Genomic DNA, 19,867 nt, shown 5'->3' with positions numbered 1-19,867 from the left:
GCGTTAATTACAAAGCCAAAGAGCAGAGGAGAGAAATAGATGGATGGAATACAGACTCAACTGGTTTCAGGTTTTGTCATTAATATCAGATCATGTTTTAGTTTAATGATGAAGATTAAAATTTTAAAATGATGGGTTTGAATTCTGAGGATTTATGTGTATAATTATGAGTTAAATAAAGATATAGGAACTACAATCTGAATATATATGGACAAACTTAGGGCAGGTGACTGAATTAATATACAACTACATCTACATCTACATCTACTCAATTAATAAAGTTAGTTCTTCCCTCACTACCATTTTTGGGTGCCATTAATTGAAAATTAAAATAATACCTATAGAAAAATAATATTTAAAGATGTCGAATCACACCCATCCCTTTCACGGGTTATAGTTATATTGCCACGTTCCTTGCATGAGCTTCCCACTTTTTCACTTTTTTTTTTTTTTTTTCAAAATTCAAAATTATGTTATAAATTTTATATTTTACATATATCAAATAATTATATTTAATATGTATACATGATGGTCATAAATTAATTGAAAACAGCATATTTGTGATTATGAGGGCATTTGTTTATTTTATAATATTATGTTTCTCACTTATGCAGGTACAAAGTTGGAATATGAAAAAGATTTATGTTGGAATTATTGGGTTTTTATTAGAGATGGAGAGTTGTTTATTGTTAAGCTCGCGTCTCACGCGAACAATTCCAATTCATCTCTTTTGAACCTCACAATATTCCACCATCAAATAAGACAAAAGAAAAAAAGAAATGACCAAAAACAAACAATGTTGAATGAGACGTCCGCTTCAAACTGAAAGATCCAGTAATTACTACAACAAACTTCCTCCACACTCACACACCCTTCAGCATTCATCACGTTAAACACACACAACAAACACTATGCATCGACAAATAAAAATTTAAAAAGATAAAAATAGATTCAGCCCCTTTGATACTGGAGTGGTGAGTATTGAATTTTTATCTTGATCCGAGAGAAAAAGAAGAAGATAATTAGCATGGAGGTGCCCCAGAAAACATGGAATCACCATGAAAAGAAGAAAATGGTGATCAAAATAGGTGGCGGTGGCGGTGGTGGTGCTGTTGGGGCTGTTGTTCTCTTGGGCGGAGCGTTGGCCACTGCTGCTTTGGCCTCAGCCTTTATAGTCGGGAAAAAGGGGTGGAGCTCCAGCAAGGACCGCCGCCGCCACCAGAGTCCACCACCGGAGATGAGGAAGCAGAATGCACAAGATGAAGCAAATAAAGGGCAGCAGTTTGTGATTTCACATGTGTATGATCATCCAAGGTCTGTGATTTTGTGTGTTCAATTATTTTTGGAAAATGGTTCTTATTTCTTTGATCTTTTTATTGTTTGTAATTATGCTGATGGATATCGAATGAACTGGAAATTTGAATTGCAGCAATGGAACAACGAAAGAGGTTGAGTCAGACGACAATAGCGGCTTGTTGGTTTCTAAACAGAGCTCGTCACTGGTAATTTTTTGTTTCTGAATTCACGTCTTGATTATAAAAAGTGCTGCTGTTAATTGTTGTTATTGCGTAACAGATTCTGGACGTAGATGCTTATCAACTAATTCTTCACATTCCTGATGTTTTTGTGACATTAGATTTTCCAATTTACGTGTATATTGGCTTAGGATGAGAAGCCCAGGATTGAAATCAATGGCGGAAAACCAGGCGATGCTGCTGATGCAAGTCAGGAAACTCTCGGTTCCATCAGTCCCAAAAAACTGGAAAACAATGCTACTTCTGCTATAGTCGAGGAAGGATTTTCTACGTTGGATGAGAGATTGCCTTTTGAGTCCAAGAATATGATGCATGAAAGTGAACTCGGAATTCATATAACCAAAGAAGATTTTGCTTATGAAATCCCTGAAAAAAGCAAAAATTCCGAGCAAATTCATATTGAAGAAGTCGGGGCAGAAAGAGAAGCCAGAGATGATGTTAAAATTGAAAGGATAAACCGCAGAGAAGCTTGTGTTGTGACTCAGATGCAACCAAGAGGAGAAGAAAATCCTGAGGTATGCTATGACCAAGGGGAGATTGAGGTAACTATAGTGGATAATGCTGTTGAGGGAGTTCATATTGATGGAAAGGAGATTGAGGACGTAACCATGGTAGATAATGCCGTTGAGGGAGTTCATATTGATCCAAAGGAGATTGAGGTAGCAAAAGTAGAAAATGCTGTTGAGGGAGATCATATTGATGAAAAGAAGCGCCAAAATGTCTTAGAAAAAGAATTGGAAGAGCTGTGTGGTGATAGTAAAGAAATCAGTGAGGATGCACGTGAAGAAGCCATTCAGAAAACTGAGGAGAATGTGGGTACCAGCACCATTAGTTCTCTGTCAGAAACCATTGCTTCTGATGTCCATAGTGAAGATGGGGAAAAACCTCTCCTGTCCGTTGTTGAAAGTCCCATCCTGGAGCATGAACATGTGAATCGTGATGAGGGAGAAAGTGGCATGCCCAATAAGATTGTGGGAATAATTCAAGAGGATAACACTCTTGAAGGAAGTCGAGATTTGGTGAAAGAACAGGAAAAATGTGATCAACCTGATGAAGGAAGGATTCAAGAAACACGTGAGGAATTAGGATTGACAGGTGAAGCTAACCAGAGTAACCTGCAAATTGAAGTGGGCGAGCCAAAAATCCCACGTGAGAGGAAAGAAGAAAATGCCTGCACAGATCACCCAATTCCAACCACCACAGAAAAGAGGGCTTTTGGTGTGCCATTGCTGAAAGAAGAGCTGATTTCCCATGACGATGTTGAAGTTACAAAAGAGGATGCAAAGAATGAGGAAGTTGCTGAAAGCCTGGAGGTGAATGAGAGCACCGCCTCGATACAGTCTACTCTTAGTCAGCCAAAAGACAGTGGAGATGATGTTGAGAGTAACATCGAAAAGGAAGTCAAGGAAGAATTGATCTCCCCAGAACATACTGAGGCTGCAAAAGAGGATTTTGCAAATGAGCAAGTTGCCGAAAACGTGGATGTGACCGAAAACAAGACCTCCCTGCAACTTGGTGTTGATGAGCCTAAACAACATGAAGATGATCTCAACAGGAAGACTGGGGAGGAAGCTGAGGACTCATCTGCGACAATCAACACAGCAAAGAAGGTGAACGAGAACAACATCTCCATACAGTCTGCTTTTTTTCAGCCAAAAGACAGTGAAGATGATGTTCAGACAAACATCGAAAAGGAAGTTGAGGAAGAGCTGATGTTCCCTGAAAATACTGAAGCTACAACAGAGGATTTCACAAATGAGGGAGTTGCCAAAAACGTGGATGTGGATGAAAACAAGACCTTTGAGCAATTTGTTATTGGTCAGCCTAAACAACACAAAGATGATGCCCAGGAAAACACTGCAGAGGAAGTTGAGAACTCATCTGTGATAATGGACTCCAGCATTGCTGCAACAAAGGATGATTCCTTTACGGAAATGGATGAAGATGGTGAAAAGGAGATCTCTGAGAAATTTATTGTTGGTCAGCCTAAACAACACACAGATGATGTTGAGGGAAATACTATGGAGGAAATTGAGGACTCATCTATGATAATCAACACAAGCATTGCTGCAACAAAGGATGATTTGACTATGGAAATGAATGAAGATGAAAAGGATGAAGATAATGACAAGACCTCTGAGCAATTTGTTGTTGGTCAGCCTAAAAAACATGAAGATAATGTTGAGGGAAACACTGATGAGGAAGTTGAGGACACATCTGTGATAAGTGACACAGGCATTGCCACAGAAAAGGAAGATTCGTTTATAGGAATGAAAGAAGATGATGAAAAAGGTGAAGATAATGTCAAAGATTTCCAGGATGAGACATATTCATCAGATGAAGTGGAAGAGAGCTCAGTGGAAACCGGTGATTCTTCCACAGAATCCAACTCGGATGCAGTTTGGCCAGCAGAATCACGGCAGGAGGCCTCCAGGGAACCTCAAGAAGTGAAGTTGATTGACCAAGAAGTAGAAGGAAAGATTCAAGAAGATAAAGCAGGCAAAGAAGGTGAAAATGACTTCCAGAAAAGCAAGGGAAATCGGGAGAATTCCTATTATGAAGCCCACAGAGTGAAAGCGGGAGGGCGCAATTCCAAGAAGAGCAGTGAAAACTTCCCCACCGTGCTTGATAGTAGCCAATTTCCTGATGGAAAAGGCGAGTCGGAAAAGACTTTTATCAAGAAGTACGTAGCAAATGCAAGCAGGCGGATGATGCTAATTGCGGCTCTCTCTGTGCTAACATCACTCTCATGCTCCTGGTTCTTTGGCTTATCCTCCGTCAAGCTCTGTCTCATTGTCTTCTTGACCATGGTTCTGACCAAAATCCACGGCTACTGAATGGTCGGGAAGCTTACTTATATGTACTGAAATGGAAGAGATAGCAGCTATGAACCGCCAGCCTGAAACCGAACAAGAAAGGCACGAAAATAAAAGCGTTCAATTTAACAGATGCTATGCTAGTTTTATTTGATCCACTGGATGACAATTTTGCCCAAGGATTGAATAATGTATTTCCATACTTAACCTCTTAATCCCATATGATCTTTTCGTATGCGTTAACTCTTATAATCCCCCCCTCCCAACACGAGCAAAGTAGGAACATATTCTGTAGGCACAAATCTTTGCAAAAATACCTGCAGTTTCATGCCGCTCTTCTTAGTTACTGTTTTCAATGTACAATTAGATGTAACATAAGCCGCCTATTGCTCAACTAAATTTCTAGATTGCAGAACTGCAGAAAGCTCGCAATATCAAGAAACCAAAGGCGAACAGCCATGTTGATCTAACTTAAAAACTCTGACATACAAATTCACAAACTTTAAGAGTCACCGGACCATAAATGCTTTCCGAGGTCTTAGAATGAAGAATGAATGTATTTATAATATAGTCACCTATTAGTATGGATAGCTGTCTGTTCATCTTACAAATTTCTGTATGCTACTGTTGCTACTACTGTGCTACCACAGTACCACTCTTCTTTCTATATACAGTCCCTCGATTGCATGGACTTTCTAGCATTTACTTCTGATTTATTCGCTTATATTTTCCAAAAAAATTATGAGAACTTGAGGCTGAATTCCCTAAGAAACTCAATTATCTGGTAACAAAACTTTACCCCAACTGTTAGGAGCTGATCAAACTATACAGTCATAGACCACTAATTAACACTCTAGGAGCTGGTGGTTCTCCATTGCGCTCAGCCAGCTGCAACCCGTTGACCATCCCAAAACACCAAGAATTGTATCTACCTTCGAACATGCACCGGCCTGGGACAGGAAAACACATCGCAATGAATTTACTAATGAATCAGAAGAAAGAATCGTGCATCCAAGTTTGGGAACCATACCAAATTATCCAAGCTTGCTTCAACATGAAATAGCATGACACCCATTCCCTTTCTCCGATCAATTTCAGCCTGTCAGTGTTCACATGGAGACATAAAATATGTCAAGGGATATCAAGTTGGAAAACTTAAAAACAAGTCATCAGCCTAAACTCACAGCACAAGAACATATGGTGATTCCTGCAGCTGCCAGTGCTGATGTAACATCCGCCATCATGCCTGATAGTCATTGCACATTAAACTTTGAAAGAGAAAAAAGATTGGCTAATTCAGTGAATGGAGAAAAGAGTACTCAACACCATAACATTCATTTTAGAAGAAATTAAAAAAAAAAAAAATTCTACTGACACATTCCAGTTCTTAATAATATGCTCTCACACTGGCAAAATCTGGATAAGTTCATCGTCAATACGAAAAATTAAGTAGCATAACCATGAAACTATACCTCTCCGGTCAATGCAGACTATCGAAAACCACTGGATAGAGTTCCCTTCAACGTTGTGCCAAGAAACAATCTTGCTAGCTTGCCAGCCCTCTAGGCCGGGCAACACTTCCCTGTACAGAGGAATATTGGCAAGAAGCATTTTGGCAACACCATTTCCTTGAGATAGCACCTCACCTTTGGCCTTCAAGCTCATATGCTGCATATTCTTGTTATGTTTCCCATTAACCTTAGGAGTCGTATCGCCATCTTTATCAGATTGAAATATACCTTCCTCACTTGTCTTAGCAGATGCCATTTGCATTACATTTCTCAAAATTTTCTCCCATGTGTGTTTAGCCCCTTCAGGATAACTTACTACTTCTTCCAATTCACTATCTTCTTCCGATTCCGCAGCAAATTCCTTCAATGAATCTGCAGTTATTTCAGTTGCTGACAATGCGGCTTGCTCCTTCAGAAACTGAAGCCATATGAGCCAAGATTAATAACAGGGTTATATATTATTCTCTCTCTGTGTGTGTAAGAGAGAGAAAGAGAGGGAGAGAGAGGCATGTTTAGAACTTTAGACTTAAAAGTTTTTTACAACAACATACTTTCATTATCTTGTGTCGCGCACTACGTGTTTTTGCATGTTGCAACCACTGCTTGTGTCTCTGAAAAGCAGATTTACTAGAGAGCCCCTGATACAGAATAGGCATCAACTACATGCAGGATGCAGAACAATGCTCCATAATGGATGATAAAATAGTCTTAAAAAGTTGGGACTTCAAAAAGACAATGAAGCATCGCAGATGCAAGAAGAGGCGCAAATGCTACACTCCACAATTGAGTAAAAATATGAAACTTGGATCTAGAATAGCATTTTATTTATTTACTTTCAAACAGGCTGCACAGGATACATGATGTGATTGAATGAGGCAATTATAGAAAGTTATCTACACAGAGATAAGAAACTAAGAAAAATTAACTAACATTATAAGTAATAATCTCCACAACTTCAGCATTTGCAAGTACATGCATTGGAGAGACAAGATTGCCATTGACCTGCAACGATAAATATATGACACTGAAAGAAGAATTCTAGGAGAAATGGTAAGAATCAGACAAAGAGACAATACAGCACAGAAAAGCAGTAAATCAAACCTTAGCAGCCACCATTTTGTTTCCTATCTCAGTGTGTATCAAATATGCATAATCAACAACAGTCGCCCCCTTGGGAAGATTTTTAATCTGTAGCAGCATGGCAGAAAAGAATCAGTGTAACCATTTGAGTTCCGTTTCAAGATCAGTAATCAAAATCCTCTTACCTCTCCCCTTGGTGTAAATACAAAGACGCGACTGCCTAAAAGATCCCTGGTGACTGTATCAACAAATTCCCTAGAGCTCATATTACCAACAAACTCTTCTTGCCATTCTCTGATAGCATTGAGCCAGCCTATCTGAAGAGAAAAAGACTCCATTGTAGAATTGGTTGTGCAGTCACAGATGACTTAACTGAAAACATCTAAGCAAGGATTTTAACTAGTGCAATACTGTAGCAGTAAAATGTACTCTACCCTGAGAGCAACACTGGCATTGTTAAGACAGACTGCTTTCCCTTGTGAGCTTTGGCCATTTGGCATAACATGTCCAACCAAGCCATTGACAAAACCTTTCCCACTGTAGTGTGCAGCAATCCCTCTTTTGGCAATCAAATCCATCTCTTCCGTCCTTACCTGCCAACAACGAGGATAAAGAAAATATATGATCATACAAACTGTCATAAATAAGTTTGCTCTATTAATGCTGCCAGAAGCAGACCATATGGAAAGATAAACTACATCCGTATCATCAACATAATAACAAACCTGAACTTCCAGTCTAAACATGCTCTCATAGAGAAAGGGAATGACTGTGGTATGAAGACTTTGATATCCATTGGGCTTTGGGGTGGCAATATAATCCTTCATCTGTTATTCAAAGAAAAATATAATGGCATCTTCATGTAACAGAGAATACATATTAAAAAGGTCTCAATTTAAAAATAAGAGAAAAAAAGACATACGGCTCGAGGGATGGGGGTCCAAATTCCATGTACCAGTCCAAGCACATGGTAGCATATCTGTCATTGAAATTTTTGTCAGAGAAATAAGCATTCAGTTTAAAGTAGAAGACCATATCAAACAATTAAAACAGATAACAGTTGACCTGTCGTGCACTACACAACGGCCCAACTCCAACGCATGGCTTTGGTTTTATGATAATTTGAAGCTGGAGATCAAGATATTTACATGCATGAGAAATAGTTCCACATATTTAGGACACGAACAGGGCTAGTGAAACTTCCATAATGACAAACCTGTGCGATCTGGTTAACTTCATTTATTGAGCTTTGGGATTTAAGAACAGCTTTGTAGACGCTGCATCAAATACAAAGAGACTAAGAGTTATTGCAGACATCTGCTTTGCAACATTAAAAAATGTAATAAGCATCAATAACCAATAATTGAACTTCTATCACCAGATGATGCATTAAACATGGGAAATATTCAATACCACGGAGTTACTAATAAGGTCAAAAGAGAATAAATGGAAATATAAACTTACCAAGTGGAGTGCCCAATATGGTCAAAGTATCTTATCTCATGAGAACAAGAGAGGTCTAGGAATTACCTGTAAGGTTCCTTGCACACAGGCCGAACTTCAATTTTCGCAGTCATAAGGTCCAAGAACTGATCTTCCTCAATCCTCGTCATCAAAATTTTGTTTGCCTAACAGAGTGAGAAAGACAAGAGTAGTTACTACTTGATTGAGATTTCAAATATCGCACAAATGGAGAATCTGAACACTCCACAAGTGTGCATCCAGGAATTTGCTTGCCACGCTAAGTGGTGGTGCATGCTGAATGGTATAGTTACAACTAGTACATGTCCTCTATGTTACAGACTTAGAAAGAACAACCTCTTTCAGGTCCTTTTCATGTTCTCTATAAAGTTCTGCAACTCTTCTCTTGACCTTAGCATGATCTTGAGGGTTGGTATACATAAATGCCAGATTTTCCAGTTCTGACTGCAAACAGGAAATGTAAGTGAGTCGAAAATGACATGAATATAAAGCAGAGAATGTACAACGCAAATTACAGAAACACGCTTCATTATATGGTATAATGTAGTGACACATACAATGTACTTGAGGAGTTTCAGATTCTGGAAACTTGTATGTTCGGAGGACAGAAGCACACGGGAAGTTACAGATTAGAGCAGAGAACAATCCGCAGAAACCAATTACGACATGCCTAGGGCATGGAAAAAATAATTGTATGTTTTAATAGTCAACTTCCTGATTGATTTTCAGATTTTATTAAGCATTAACAAATAGTTTACAAAGTTTGCACATTGAGATAATACAAAAAGTTTTCGCCAGCTAGGATTCCCTGGAGGGGCCTCATGCACCTATAGAGTCAATCAAAAGGATACTGATTAGTCTCTGGTTACTAGAAAGTGGCAAGTGTACACAATAAATTCAAGCAGAAACCAATACAGTTGCTGCTCTAGGGTAGGAAACAAAATATTGCTTGGCAGAAGGGGTCAATCCTCATAATCCATTGCAATACATGAGATATCTTACTGAATATATGGGTCCACAAAGGACAAAACCTAAAACGGCAAAAATAATAGTGAGGAGATGAATCCTAAGTAGACAAAATTGATTCACGGAATTTGTTAACTTCTGAAGGATGCAAAGTCATGAGGAACTCAAATAAAAAGACAAAACATACAAAAGGCACCCATCCTGAATGTTTTAGGTTTGTATAACCAACAGAGGAGCACATAGCTTACCTTTATTTGGTAAATGCCAAGCAGTTTAGCCAGAGGTGCAAAAACCTGCAGCGTCTCTGTAGCTATGCTGGACTGCACACAACATATAATATGAACAACATAATCAAGAGAGAGGTTAGCCAAAACAAAGTTAAAATACACACCTGCTTATGTGGAGGCATGTGTGAAAGAGTTCGCATGTTATGTAATCTGTCAGCTAATTTGACAATTATAACACGGACCTGATACACCAGAACTTTGTTGTCAGAGGGCTGTCATGCCAAGATAAATACTAAAATACGTGTACATAAATAAATGTAAATCACCTCTTCTGTCATGGCCAGAAACATCTGACGGAGGTCATCTGCCTTCACGTCTTGAACAGAATGGTTCTCATCCTTCGTTTTGAGTTTCCCAAGTTTGGATACCTGGAAGAAACATAAGTAAATCATGTTAGGGTATTAAATGCTCAACTGTAACTGCTGTCTTACAAAAAATTCAGTAAGATACATCTGATATTACCTTATTATCTCTACTATAAAGCAACTTAATTAACATCAAATACTCACCGCAACAAAAAGAACAAAAGAAAGTAATTTGCGCGAGATACTACCTTTGTCTCCCCTTCCACAATGCGGCGAACTGTTGTGCCAAAATTTTCCTCTATTCTTTCAAAGGTAACAACATTTGTATCTTCCACCGTATCATGCAATAAACCAGCAGCTATTGACTCCCAATCCAATTCCTGAAATAAATGAAGCCAGGTTAAAATATATTTCAGTCAAGCATGCATCAAACTGTGAAGTAAAGCTAAGGTACAGTTTACTTAACCGGAGAAAACTGTAAAAATCTGCATAACTTACAAGTTCTCCAAGAATTTTAGCAACTGCAACAGGATGAATAATAAAGGGCTCCCCACTGCGCCTCTTTTGACCATCATGCGCGTCAAAAGCCAACTATCAAACAAAAAGAAGAAGGAAAAGGAGATAGACAAGTTTTGATGTTTATCAGTTGCTGACTATGTTGCAGTCAAGTATTAAAAAGTTACATCAAACATCATGGAGCTCTAGGAAGTACTAAATAAGATTGATGGTATCATAAACTTACATTCAGTGCCTTATACACTAACTCCAATTCCTTGGGAGAGAGATATGATATGCTAGGTTTAAGATCCTGCGCAAACAAACAATGAACAGCCTAATATCATTAGTACAATTCTAATGTTCATTCAGAAATCTGTTAAACCAATTACAATGCTCACTCAGAAATATCTTATTTTAGTTGAAACTAAGTTTTCATAGCCAAAACATCTCCAATTGAGGACCCAACTATTGGTAAGACAATCACACTTCTCTAAGACTAGGAAAATGTAAACTAGTTCCAACTATTTGTTGATGACTGTCTGATATCTTGAGACACGAATGATATATCCTTTCTTGTCATCTTATTGAATACAATATTTCGGACTCATTCCTAGTCAATGTTAAAGGTTTACACCTCTTCCAGCCATCAAGTCATTTTCCGATAATTTACAAATATTAAATGCATCTCCATTTACCTTCTAGAAATATTACTCTTAGCATTTAATGACCATGATCGTTTCTCATTCTAACTTTATGCAATAAGATTCCCAGCTGTTTTATCAGTCTATATCATCTCAGACACCTTTATCTTGTTTCATATACTTCCCAAGATAATAGATTGAGAAAATTGTAAAATTCCGCGTACCTCCCACAAGCTGTTAAGAGAAACCTCATCAGATTCTGATGAAGAAGAAGAAGACGAAGAGCAGCACAACTTCCATTTGCTGGCAAAATGTGTTATGCTTGAGCTTGTAAGCTTATGCTGAGCAATCAAATTTGAGGCTTCATGTAAAAACCACCCCCAGTGACGGGCTTCACATCTCTGGCATAAATTAAGAACGATGGGAGATAAGAATACAAATTCTGGTTTTTACGTTACTTTTTGCTATTCGGGAAGTGATAGCTGGTTCGACTCTTTCATGATTAAATGCTACCCATGAGCATCATATGGTCAAACTTGTTTGTTCTTCCCACAAATTCCTAGCATAATGTTGACATCTAGAAACATACTTGTTCCAACACCATCGTATTAACAAATGAGAAAGGAAATTAAAAAGTTAATGTAAAGGGTTAAGTGCCACATTAAAGGAAGGCTCAAAGCCTCGTCCAATAAACACCGAATATAGACAGGTGAGAAACCCATCTCCAGTGCCTTGAGAGAACATATACAATGACAACCGAGAAACATAATGTCTCGAAACATTACTCACATATCGGATGGAATTTCTTCTCACAATTCTTCCACATGCCTGATAAGGATAAGTAGTGGTTGCGAGAAATCCAGTCAGCGCTCTCGGAGCTCTGGAAGCACACGAGAGCATACTGCAATCATACTTGCCATTCACATCCCCTTTCCAAAAGTTGCATACATTCACGCATTCTATCGCCACTGCCAAAAGGTTTCACACAATAAAATAGCAGCAAAAATACTCAATCAAACAAGTTACTAGAACATAACAATTTTATAACGATTAACACTCTCCAAGCACAGCAACTAAACACAAAAAATTAAAGTGAATAATAACATTCTCAGAGTGCCAAAAATTCGCAGAAGAACATCAATCAAACAAGCTACAAGCGCAAGAATAACTTAACCAGGATTTTAAAAAAATAAAGTCGCTCAAGAGAATCGAAGAGCGTCATTTTCATACATACCAAAAAACAAAAAACAAAGGGGGGAAAAATTAACTGAGAGAAAGTAAAACGCACCTGACATTGAAGAAAGAGAAGCCATTTCTAATCCGATTTATCAATAAGAAAATTATGCATTGAACTAGACAGTAAACAACATCTCCCAGACAAAAATCATATATGCGGATCCGAAGACTGAAATAAATCAAAGGTTTAATCATAAGACGGAAAATCGTAATGATTATCCAATTTATGAGAGGGTTAGAGAGGATTTTTTAAATGAAGGATGGTGGTAGAAAAGAATCAGATAATCAAAGGAGCGGGGGAATAGAGAGTTTTAGTCGAGGCCACACGTATGATGCAGATATTTTCCGTTTTTGTTTCTGATTTCCTCTCTCTCTCTCTCTACGTGTTCTACTTTCACTACGATCCAATCACATTCTATCCTTTACACTCTTCTTAATTCCTCATATCATATATATAATCTTCAAAAAACCCTACAGAATAACCAATTCAATTTTTAAGATTTCCCTAATTACCTCAACAAAATTACACATCATTATGTCAAATTTTCGGATGAAATTCTAAAACTCTATCCTCCCATTAATTTGTTACATGGAAACTCTTGGCTTCCGTGCTAATTGAGTATACAAAATTTCAATTTTCAGCACATAATGTCAAAGGGTGTTAGCCCACAATCCCATTGACCAAATTAATCACTATGTTAGATTAATCCACAACCCTTCAAACATGTAATTTTTATATCTACAGTTGGAACGTGTTTGAATCCCAAACGATGTAATGTTGGGATGCATTTGGTTCAGTGAAGAAAGCTTCCCCAAATTAATTAACTTTGACTGCCATATATATAATAATAATCAACACACACTCTCCGAAATTCCTATCTTAACCTGCACGTGCTCCTTGCACATTATATCTAAAGCAAACATGTCAACTATTAACTTCATTTTGTTTCGTGGATCACGCCTACCTCAATTGGAAAAATTGAGATTTTATAATTTTAAAATCATACGTTTGAATTCCATTAATTTATAAGATGTTATTATACTTTAATAGTGAGTATTGATTAAATATAATTATCTGATATTATTGATCAATACATATATTATATATAGATATTTGATATTGATAATTGTAATTTTTTTTATAATTTAGAATTTGCATAAAAGAAGAAATTAAATAAATTATAGAGGCTCAATTGTTCAAGTTTAGAGCATTCAAAAGACAACTCAATTCAATAAAACCATTCCAATTTAAGTGATGCGCCCCATGGTGCGAGAGCATGGGCTATGGAGTTTGCTTGCCTTTTAATAAATTGGATTTTCCATACAAGGCAACAACATAGGGTGGCCTTGATCAATTTAGTACACCTTTTTGTTGTCTGATCTGCACGTTCATAGAGCTAAATATCATTTTCACTATTAAAAGAGAATCGATTTAAAAAATGGCTCTCTCAATATTGTAATCATTTGCAAATGAAATTGCTAGCCAAAGGGCTTCTATTTCAGTTTGGATAACATTGTGTGTCCATGTTCGAGTTGTTGCACCTTCCAAGATGGAACCTTCCACAATCTCATTGGATCCAAACAAGGCCTCGTTTGATAGCCCAAGTTGGTGCAGCAATTGACATATAATAAATCTTTTGTGTTTTTCAAAAAAAAAATTTATTATTTGTATTGCAGAAATTATGTTTTTCAAAAAAAAAAAAAAAAAAACGAGGCCTTTCATATTACTTCATCACATCAAAATTTTCATGTGTTGTTATTAGAAATAATTCTCATTTGATATTAAAAAAAGCTTGTAAATAATTTTCTTGTATTGCTTATTTTTTTTAGGCGCTAAAATCAAAGAATAATGAATTTAAGTTGCTAGAAACATTAAAATTGGAAGTTGTCCAAGTAAAATTAGAATATTAACACAAACACTTACACAACAAAAAAAAAAGTTTGAATTTGATTTAATTATACTTAATCAATCATATGATTATTATTTTTAAATTAGAAATTAATAAGTATTCATGTTTTCTTATAATTTTCATAATTTTGAAGGAAAAAAAGCTATAATAATTAATAGGGATAATTACGCTCACATGCCTTGAGGCTTAGTGTAATTACACGTAAATTTTGGATGGTTTGAAAATTTCATCTACTACCTTTGAGGTTTTGCTTTTGTCTAATAAATATTTTTACCCTAACTTTTTTGCATTAGAATTCTAAATTTAAAATTTTCAATTATTATATTAAGCGAGTCAAATTATTCATTCATTTTAATCCTTAAATTAGACTAAAAAATAAAAGCAAAGAGGAACAATTAGGGGTGGCAATCGGATCTGGGCCCGGTAGAACCTGCCTCGGACCCGCCCCATTCGAGTCCAAATACAAGCGGGGCGAGGAGCACGTTCTAAGTGTTAGGAACTAGATGGATCCGGGGCAGTTTAAGGACCCGCCCTAATTTTATTATTTAATATTTATATATAAATATACATTTTTTTTAGTTTTGTAGAATAAATACTAACAAAGTATTATATCTTTCTATTTGTTTATTGTTAGGTATTTGTTTAACAATTGATAAATTAAAAAATTATCTTACTATACTTAACGATGACGAAAATAAAGAAATTGTTAGTAATGTATAGTTGCTATAAATTGTTTGGTTTGTTTTATGAATATTTCATTTATACTTGAAAATTTATTTTTTTACTTTGAGTATTTGAGTTAGGGCACAGACAATTTTATTTATAATTGATATTTTAATTTTTTTAATATATATCTATAAAATAAATAACAAAATAAAAAATAATCAAGTCTATTGGGTTAAAACCACCACGGCGAGTGGGGTTTGAAAATAACCAACGCAGGGCGGGTCTTGCGTCCTCTTCGGGGTGGCGAACGGGGCCCCGGTCCACCCAAACCTCCCCAGACCCGTCCTGTTGCTGCCCATAGAAAAAAACAAGGGGGAGAAAGGAAAAATGTTTGTTCTCTCCTCTTGTTGGTATTCTATTTCCTCTCAAATATTCGTATTTTTATTTCTTGTTAGAGTTTTATCTAAGCCAACTTTTTTCCTCTTAGAGATTTTAAAGCAGCAACAAAATAGATTTATAAAAATAAAATAAAATATTTTTGATTCCATAATTTAGAATATTTTGCAGTTTTCGTATCATATCTTTTAAAATAGTTTAAAATGATACAAAAAAGTAGGTTCCATTGGCATGTTTATACTTGCATTAAATTTCATTTTACTTTTTTGACTATAATAAATTAACTACAGTTATGAAGTTTACAAAACATAAAAGTAAATTGTTGCACGAGTCAATTTTGACAGCGAACCCTCCACAAGCAAGAGTGGCGCTGCCTTGGAGAAATCCGCATCTGAATTAAATTTCGACCATAACAGGGGATTTCCAACTGAGAGAGGCCAAATGAGCATACGAAATGGGTCTGTTATGAATTTGAGGTATTCAACTTGAGAACAGAAATGCATTGCTGGTCATACACAACAGAATTCCGAATAGCCTCAACGTTGACAATAGCAAAAATGATGATAGGAGTCTGACAACCAATCCAACTTTTTGGATCAAGAACCACTGTGAAAATGAAATGTTCCTTAAGTTTCCACTTGGAAGATTGAACAACAAATGGGCAACTGATCACTTGTTTCCAACTCATACTTGCCCAAATTGAAATGTGAATTAAAAAGTGAATTCTGTGGTGGTGCAGGGAACAGGGATAAATCCTTCAAGTCATGGCTTCATACATGTGTGCATATTTGAGTCTTTGAAAACCTTCAAACATGCTCTTTGGATCATAATATTCTTGCATTTTTTAGTGTCTTTCCAAATCCATTTGTTCGTAAAAAGAATAATAATGATGCTTAAATACCTTTTTCGTGATAATGATTTCGGTTTAATAATAATTTTATTTTGGTAAATCATTTGAAATTTTATTATGGCAGTTTTATATAACATATATTGCTAATTAATTACATCCATTATATATTAATATGATAATGATTATTTGATACAATAATACTCCTGTAATTTTTATTTTCAAGGTATAAATCAACTAAAAGTTAAATCACACGTCAAAATACAAATTATCATACGACAATACATTACAAAAATAGTATAAATACATGGATATATATAATCTATATCTTTTTTAAATGAGTGACGTAACGGGTTCAATGCTAGTTCTCTTTTAAGGAGAGGGCTCCTAAAATAACTCTATACAGTACAAAAAATGACAAAAAATAATAATAATAATTTGTCATCTCCACATCTTATTTGTTTCTCTGTCTCTTCCCTCCAATCAAATTATTTCTCAACACCATGTTTTCAAATGTGCCTCTAAGACTAGTTATGATAACTCCACATACACTGATAACGAATGTGCCTCTACGACTACTTATGATTATTTATTCCCTGGGGATGCTGCAAATCTGCTGAAGAATAAACTAAATTCTATGCACACTTAATGGGAGCTGCAGGCTTTTGGATTCCTTTTAGTAGAAATTTGGCATGGGAACATGCGGAGGTGAGAGGGCCAGTTTTACCAGAGGGCACTAGGTCTATGTTCTCCAATTGAATGCCTTCACAAGGGACAGCGGAACTGCAATTCAGGGTGACTGCCACTGGCGAAATTGAGCTCCCTTTTATGTTTATGAATCGAGCATTTCTAATCTTCACCTTCGATTGCTGCAACATTCAATAAATAAATAAAAGTCAAGATTACATGTATATGATGTAGACAAGCATTTCATATAATTTATTGTAAACAAAAGGAGTTTGAATGATTTATAAGTAAGTTCAATTGCATTTTCTCCCTAGCGAGATGTCCTTTTAGGACAAAACTGTGAGATTTATATGAAATTAGATAGGACAATACCTCGCGCAACTGAACATTGATAGAGTCGCAAAACACATCATTTGACACTGTATGTGGAAATGAGGTCATTTGCCTGTCTCAAGTCCTTCGTTTGGGAGGCTAATGATGCAATCAAGTTTCTGATATTGGTTGCAAACTATAAGTTTGAATGACTTATAAGGCTCAAGATCTTCTCTCCCTAACGAGGCGCCTTTTATCGTGAGGTTTATACGAAACTAAAAGGGACAATACTTCATGCAACAAGGTATTGATCAAGTCGCAAACCACATCAACTTAGATACTTAATTTTTTTAGATGCATGTTGAGGCTCGATCTTTAAAATTACTAAATTTGACTGTAATAATATTTATTGGTTAAGAATATCATCAAATATATTTATTTTATAACCGTATGTCTAATTAATTACCCTTAATCATAATCTTGTATTCATTTAAAATTAATTTATTTTATCAATTTTTTATTTTATTTTAAAATTTCAAAGTTTACTAAAAATAAATATATAATAAAATGCGTACCACGGGCTTGGACTTGGAGTTGTAATGCTGATCTATCATGATGGGATTCTTAACATCAATCATCTTAATATCTTGAAAAACAATGTCGCTGGCGGTCATTTGAGGCGAATCGTGATATGTTTTGATTCTTACACCATTTGTTGTTCCTATGAGTGTACAGTTGGTTATGCTCACTCCTTTCAGGTCTGTTTCGTCCTCTCGCTTTCCCAAGCTACCAATACTACACCATAAAACGGGGGGCCAGGGGGATGAGTAGAAAATAAATTTTTAAATATGACTTTTTCGTTAATTACTTCTTATATTTACCTGATTCCATGTCCAGGACCGCAAGTGATTCTGGCGACGGCAGTGTTTAAGGTGCCATGTCCGATCGAGACACAGTCATCTCCTGTTCCTATGACACAGTCAGTGATTTTGACATTTTTACTACTGCTAAGGTGTATGCCATCGGTGTTGGGGCTATTTGCAGGGGCGGTTATCGTCAACTGCTGCACAATGACGTCGTGACTGTCCGTCACCTTAATATGGAATCCCATGCTGTCGACAAATCTCAGGTTGTGTAGTTTACCGTTTCCCACTGTTTGAAACACTAGAGACTGCAAGCATGCAACCCAACAGCATTAACGTTGCACGTATAATATTAAAGAATTATGTCGTCATAATAATTTAATATTTAATATCTCTCCGGTAGAAAGAAGACAGTATAAGGTGATTAAAGAGAGGCTAATTACGTACAACTGAAAGAGGAGAGTCCCCGCCGGCGTACTGCCAAACATTCTTTCCCTGGCCGTTGATGGTCCCTCCACCAGTCACGACAACATTGTCGACTCTTTGGAGCATGATCCAGGAGCCGCCCGTATAGGCACTGGGGTCAGGGTTTGCCAGTAGAGTGCCCTGGATTTCGACGGTGGTCTGTCCGACGCAGGGTCCTCCCAATACAATCTCGCCGGCCATGAAATTCCCGCGGGGGATCACAACCTTTGCTGCTCCTCTTGACTCGCATGCGGCCTTCCAAGCTCTAATAATAGGTATTGCATTGTCAGTAATGCCATCGGCTTTAGCTTCAAACTTGGTAATGTCAAAAATTGCGCCGCCAAGCAGGCTTCTACGGGCACCCAAGGGGTTGGCTACAACCCCGTTGATCGTTATGAAACAGGCTATGCCGAGGAGGAGGATCAAACGAGTTCCTGCCGGAATAGCCATATCCTCTCGGCGCCCGAACGACAATTTTTGTTATTTCAATTGAGAGATTTGACTAATGCCAATGGCGTCTGAAGACGAGTTTTTGACGGTTGCATGCGGAGGTTTTTGTATTTGATTCTCCGCGACATGTCCTCTAATTTCGAGTGATGGAGACTTGTCGGAATTCTTAGTTCATCAATCTTGTTAGTGATTGTTGCATGGTATCCGTTATTGATCAGGTTAAGTACTATTTTTAACCATGATAATTATTTTCAGTAAATTTTTTTCTCCATCAAAATTATATTAAAATAGGACGTCTGTTTATCCTGCGTGCTCACAATAGATTCTCCTTTTTTTTCTTTCTTTCTTTTTTCAATGAATATGGTTCATTACATTGTTCATGGGTTTAGATATCAAAAAGCTACATTTTAAATTTGATAAATAAGTTAAAAAAATAATCATGTAATTCTAATAGAGATATAAGAAAAAATGAGGTCATTTTGGACTCAATATTTTAATATCTAAAAATAAATGTGTAAAATTACATGCAACTCCCTTCAAGTAGACCTAATGGAATACTAAATTCAACCAAACTTTATGAAAGTTAAATCATAATTTTATCATTTTGTATCACAAGCCCAAATGATTGGACTAAATGCAAATAAATAAGAAATTGAAATGAAATCTCAAAATATTTAGCCTAATCCCGACAAGTAAATATTTAGCCTCAAGAGTCTAAATATTACACAATGTTGGGGGAAAGCTTTGTTTAACCCTATTTGAAAAGACTAGAAGGATTGAGACAGTGACGTGAAGCAATTTTGTTCATCGCTCGTTGGAAACACCAAAATCCGTGAGCAGAAGACACGAATGCAATGGGCTTTCGTCACTTTCTGCCCAACACCACTGCCAACTTGGGCCCCAAATTCCACTTT

At 36.6% G+C, this 19,867-nt stretch overlaps 3 protein-coding genes across 6 annotated transcripts; 1 reads left to right on the top strand and 2 right to left on the bottom strand.

Moving 5' to 3' along the window:
- The first annotated feature begins 780 nt into the window (after positions 1-780).
- LOC105163099 (uncharacterized) lies at positions 781-4,586 on the top strand. Its single transcript, XM_011081323.3, has 3 exons — positions 781-1,314; positions 1,430-1,502; positions 1,667-4,586. Exons 1-3 carry the CDS (start codon positions 1,028-1,030, stop codon positions 4,370-4,372), a joined length of 3,066 nt encoding a protein of 1,021 aa, XP_011079625.2. The 5' UTR covers positions 781-1,027; the 3' UTR covers positions 4,373-4,586.
- A 303-nt stretch (positions 4,587-4,889) lies between these two features.
- On the bottom strand, positions 4,890-12,780 carry RSH1 (RELA/SPOT homolog 1). Of its 3 annotated transcripts, XM_011081324.3 has the most exons (24): positions 12,410-12,776; positions 11,911-12,089; positions 11,346-11,522; positions 10,725-10,790; positions 10,481-10,573; positions 10,231-10,362; positions 9,944-10,045; positions 9,782-9,859; positions 9,639-9,710; positions 8,761-8,868; positions 8,473-8,570; positions 8,159-8,219; positions 8,008-8,070; positions 7,865-7,921; positions 7,668-7,769; positions 7,377-7,535; positions 7,128-7,259; positions 6,964-7,050; positions 6,793-6,864; positions 6,414-6,500; positions 5,824-6,280; positions 5,536-5,597; positions 5,382-5,450; positions 4,890-5,301 (listed from the first exon to the last, which is right to left on the bottom strand). In XM_011081324.3, exons 1-24 carry the CDS (start codon positions 12,432-12,434, stop codon positions 5,197-5,199), a joined length of 2,643 nt encoding a protein of 880 aa, XP_011079626.1. In that variant the 5' UTR covers positions 12,435-12,776; the 3' UTR covers positions 4,890-5,196. The 3 variants fall into 3 exon arrangements, 2 of the variants coding, with proteins under 2 accessions (XP_011079626.1, XP_088737664.1); XM_088881538.1 differs by lacking the exon at positions 6,414-6,500 and having other exon boundaries at positions 12,410-12,778; XR_016065903.1 differs by lacking the exon at positions 4,890-5,301 and having other exon boundaries at positions 5,434-5,450; positions 5,536-5,619; positions 12,410-12,780.
- A 3,711-nt stretch (positions 12,781-16,491) lies between these two features.
- On the bottom strand, positions 16,492-19,014 carry LOC105163101 (exopolygalacturonase). 2 transcript variants are annotated; one of them, XM_011081325.3, is made up of 4 exons: positions 18,486-19,014; positions 18,057-18,346; positions 17,751-17,970; positions 16,492-17,045 (listed from the first exon to the last, which is right to left on the bottom strand). In XM_011081325.3, the coding sequence occupies exons 1-4, from the start codon at positions 18,951-18,953 to the stop codon at positions 16,812-16,814; spliced, it is 1,212 nt and encodes a 403-aa protein (XP_011079627.1). In that variant the 5' UTR covers positions 18,954-19,014; the 3' UTR covers positions 16,492-16,811. The 2 variants fall into 2 exon arrangements, with proteins under 2 accessions (XP_011079627.1, XP_088737613.1); XM_088881487.1 differs by lacking the exon at positions 17,751-17,970 and having other exon boundaries at positions 16,913-17,045.
- Positions 19,015-19,867: the final 853 nt, after the last annotated feature.

This window comes from Sesamum indicum, linkage group LG6 (assembly GCF_026168435.1).
Source record: "Sesamum indicum cultivar Baizhima isolate 11 linkage group LG6, ASM2616843v1, whole genome shotgun sequence".
Lineage (NCBI taxonomy): Eukaryota > Viridiplantae > Streptophyta > Magnoliopsida > Lamiales > Pedaliaceae > Sesamum > Sesamum indicum.
This window is presented reverse-complemented; position numbering and strand designations above follow the sequence as displayed.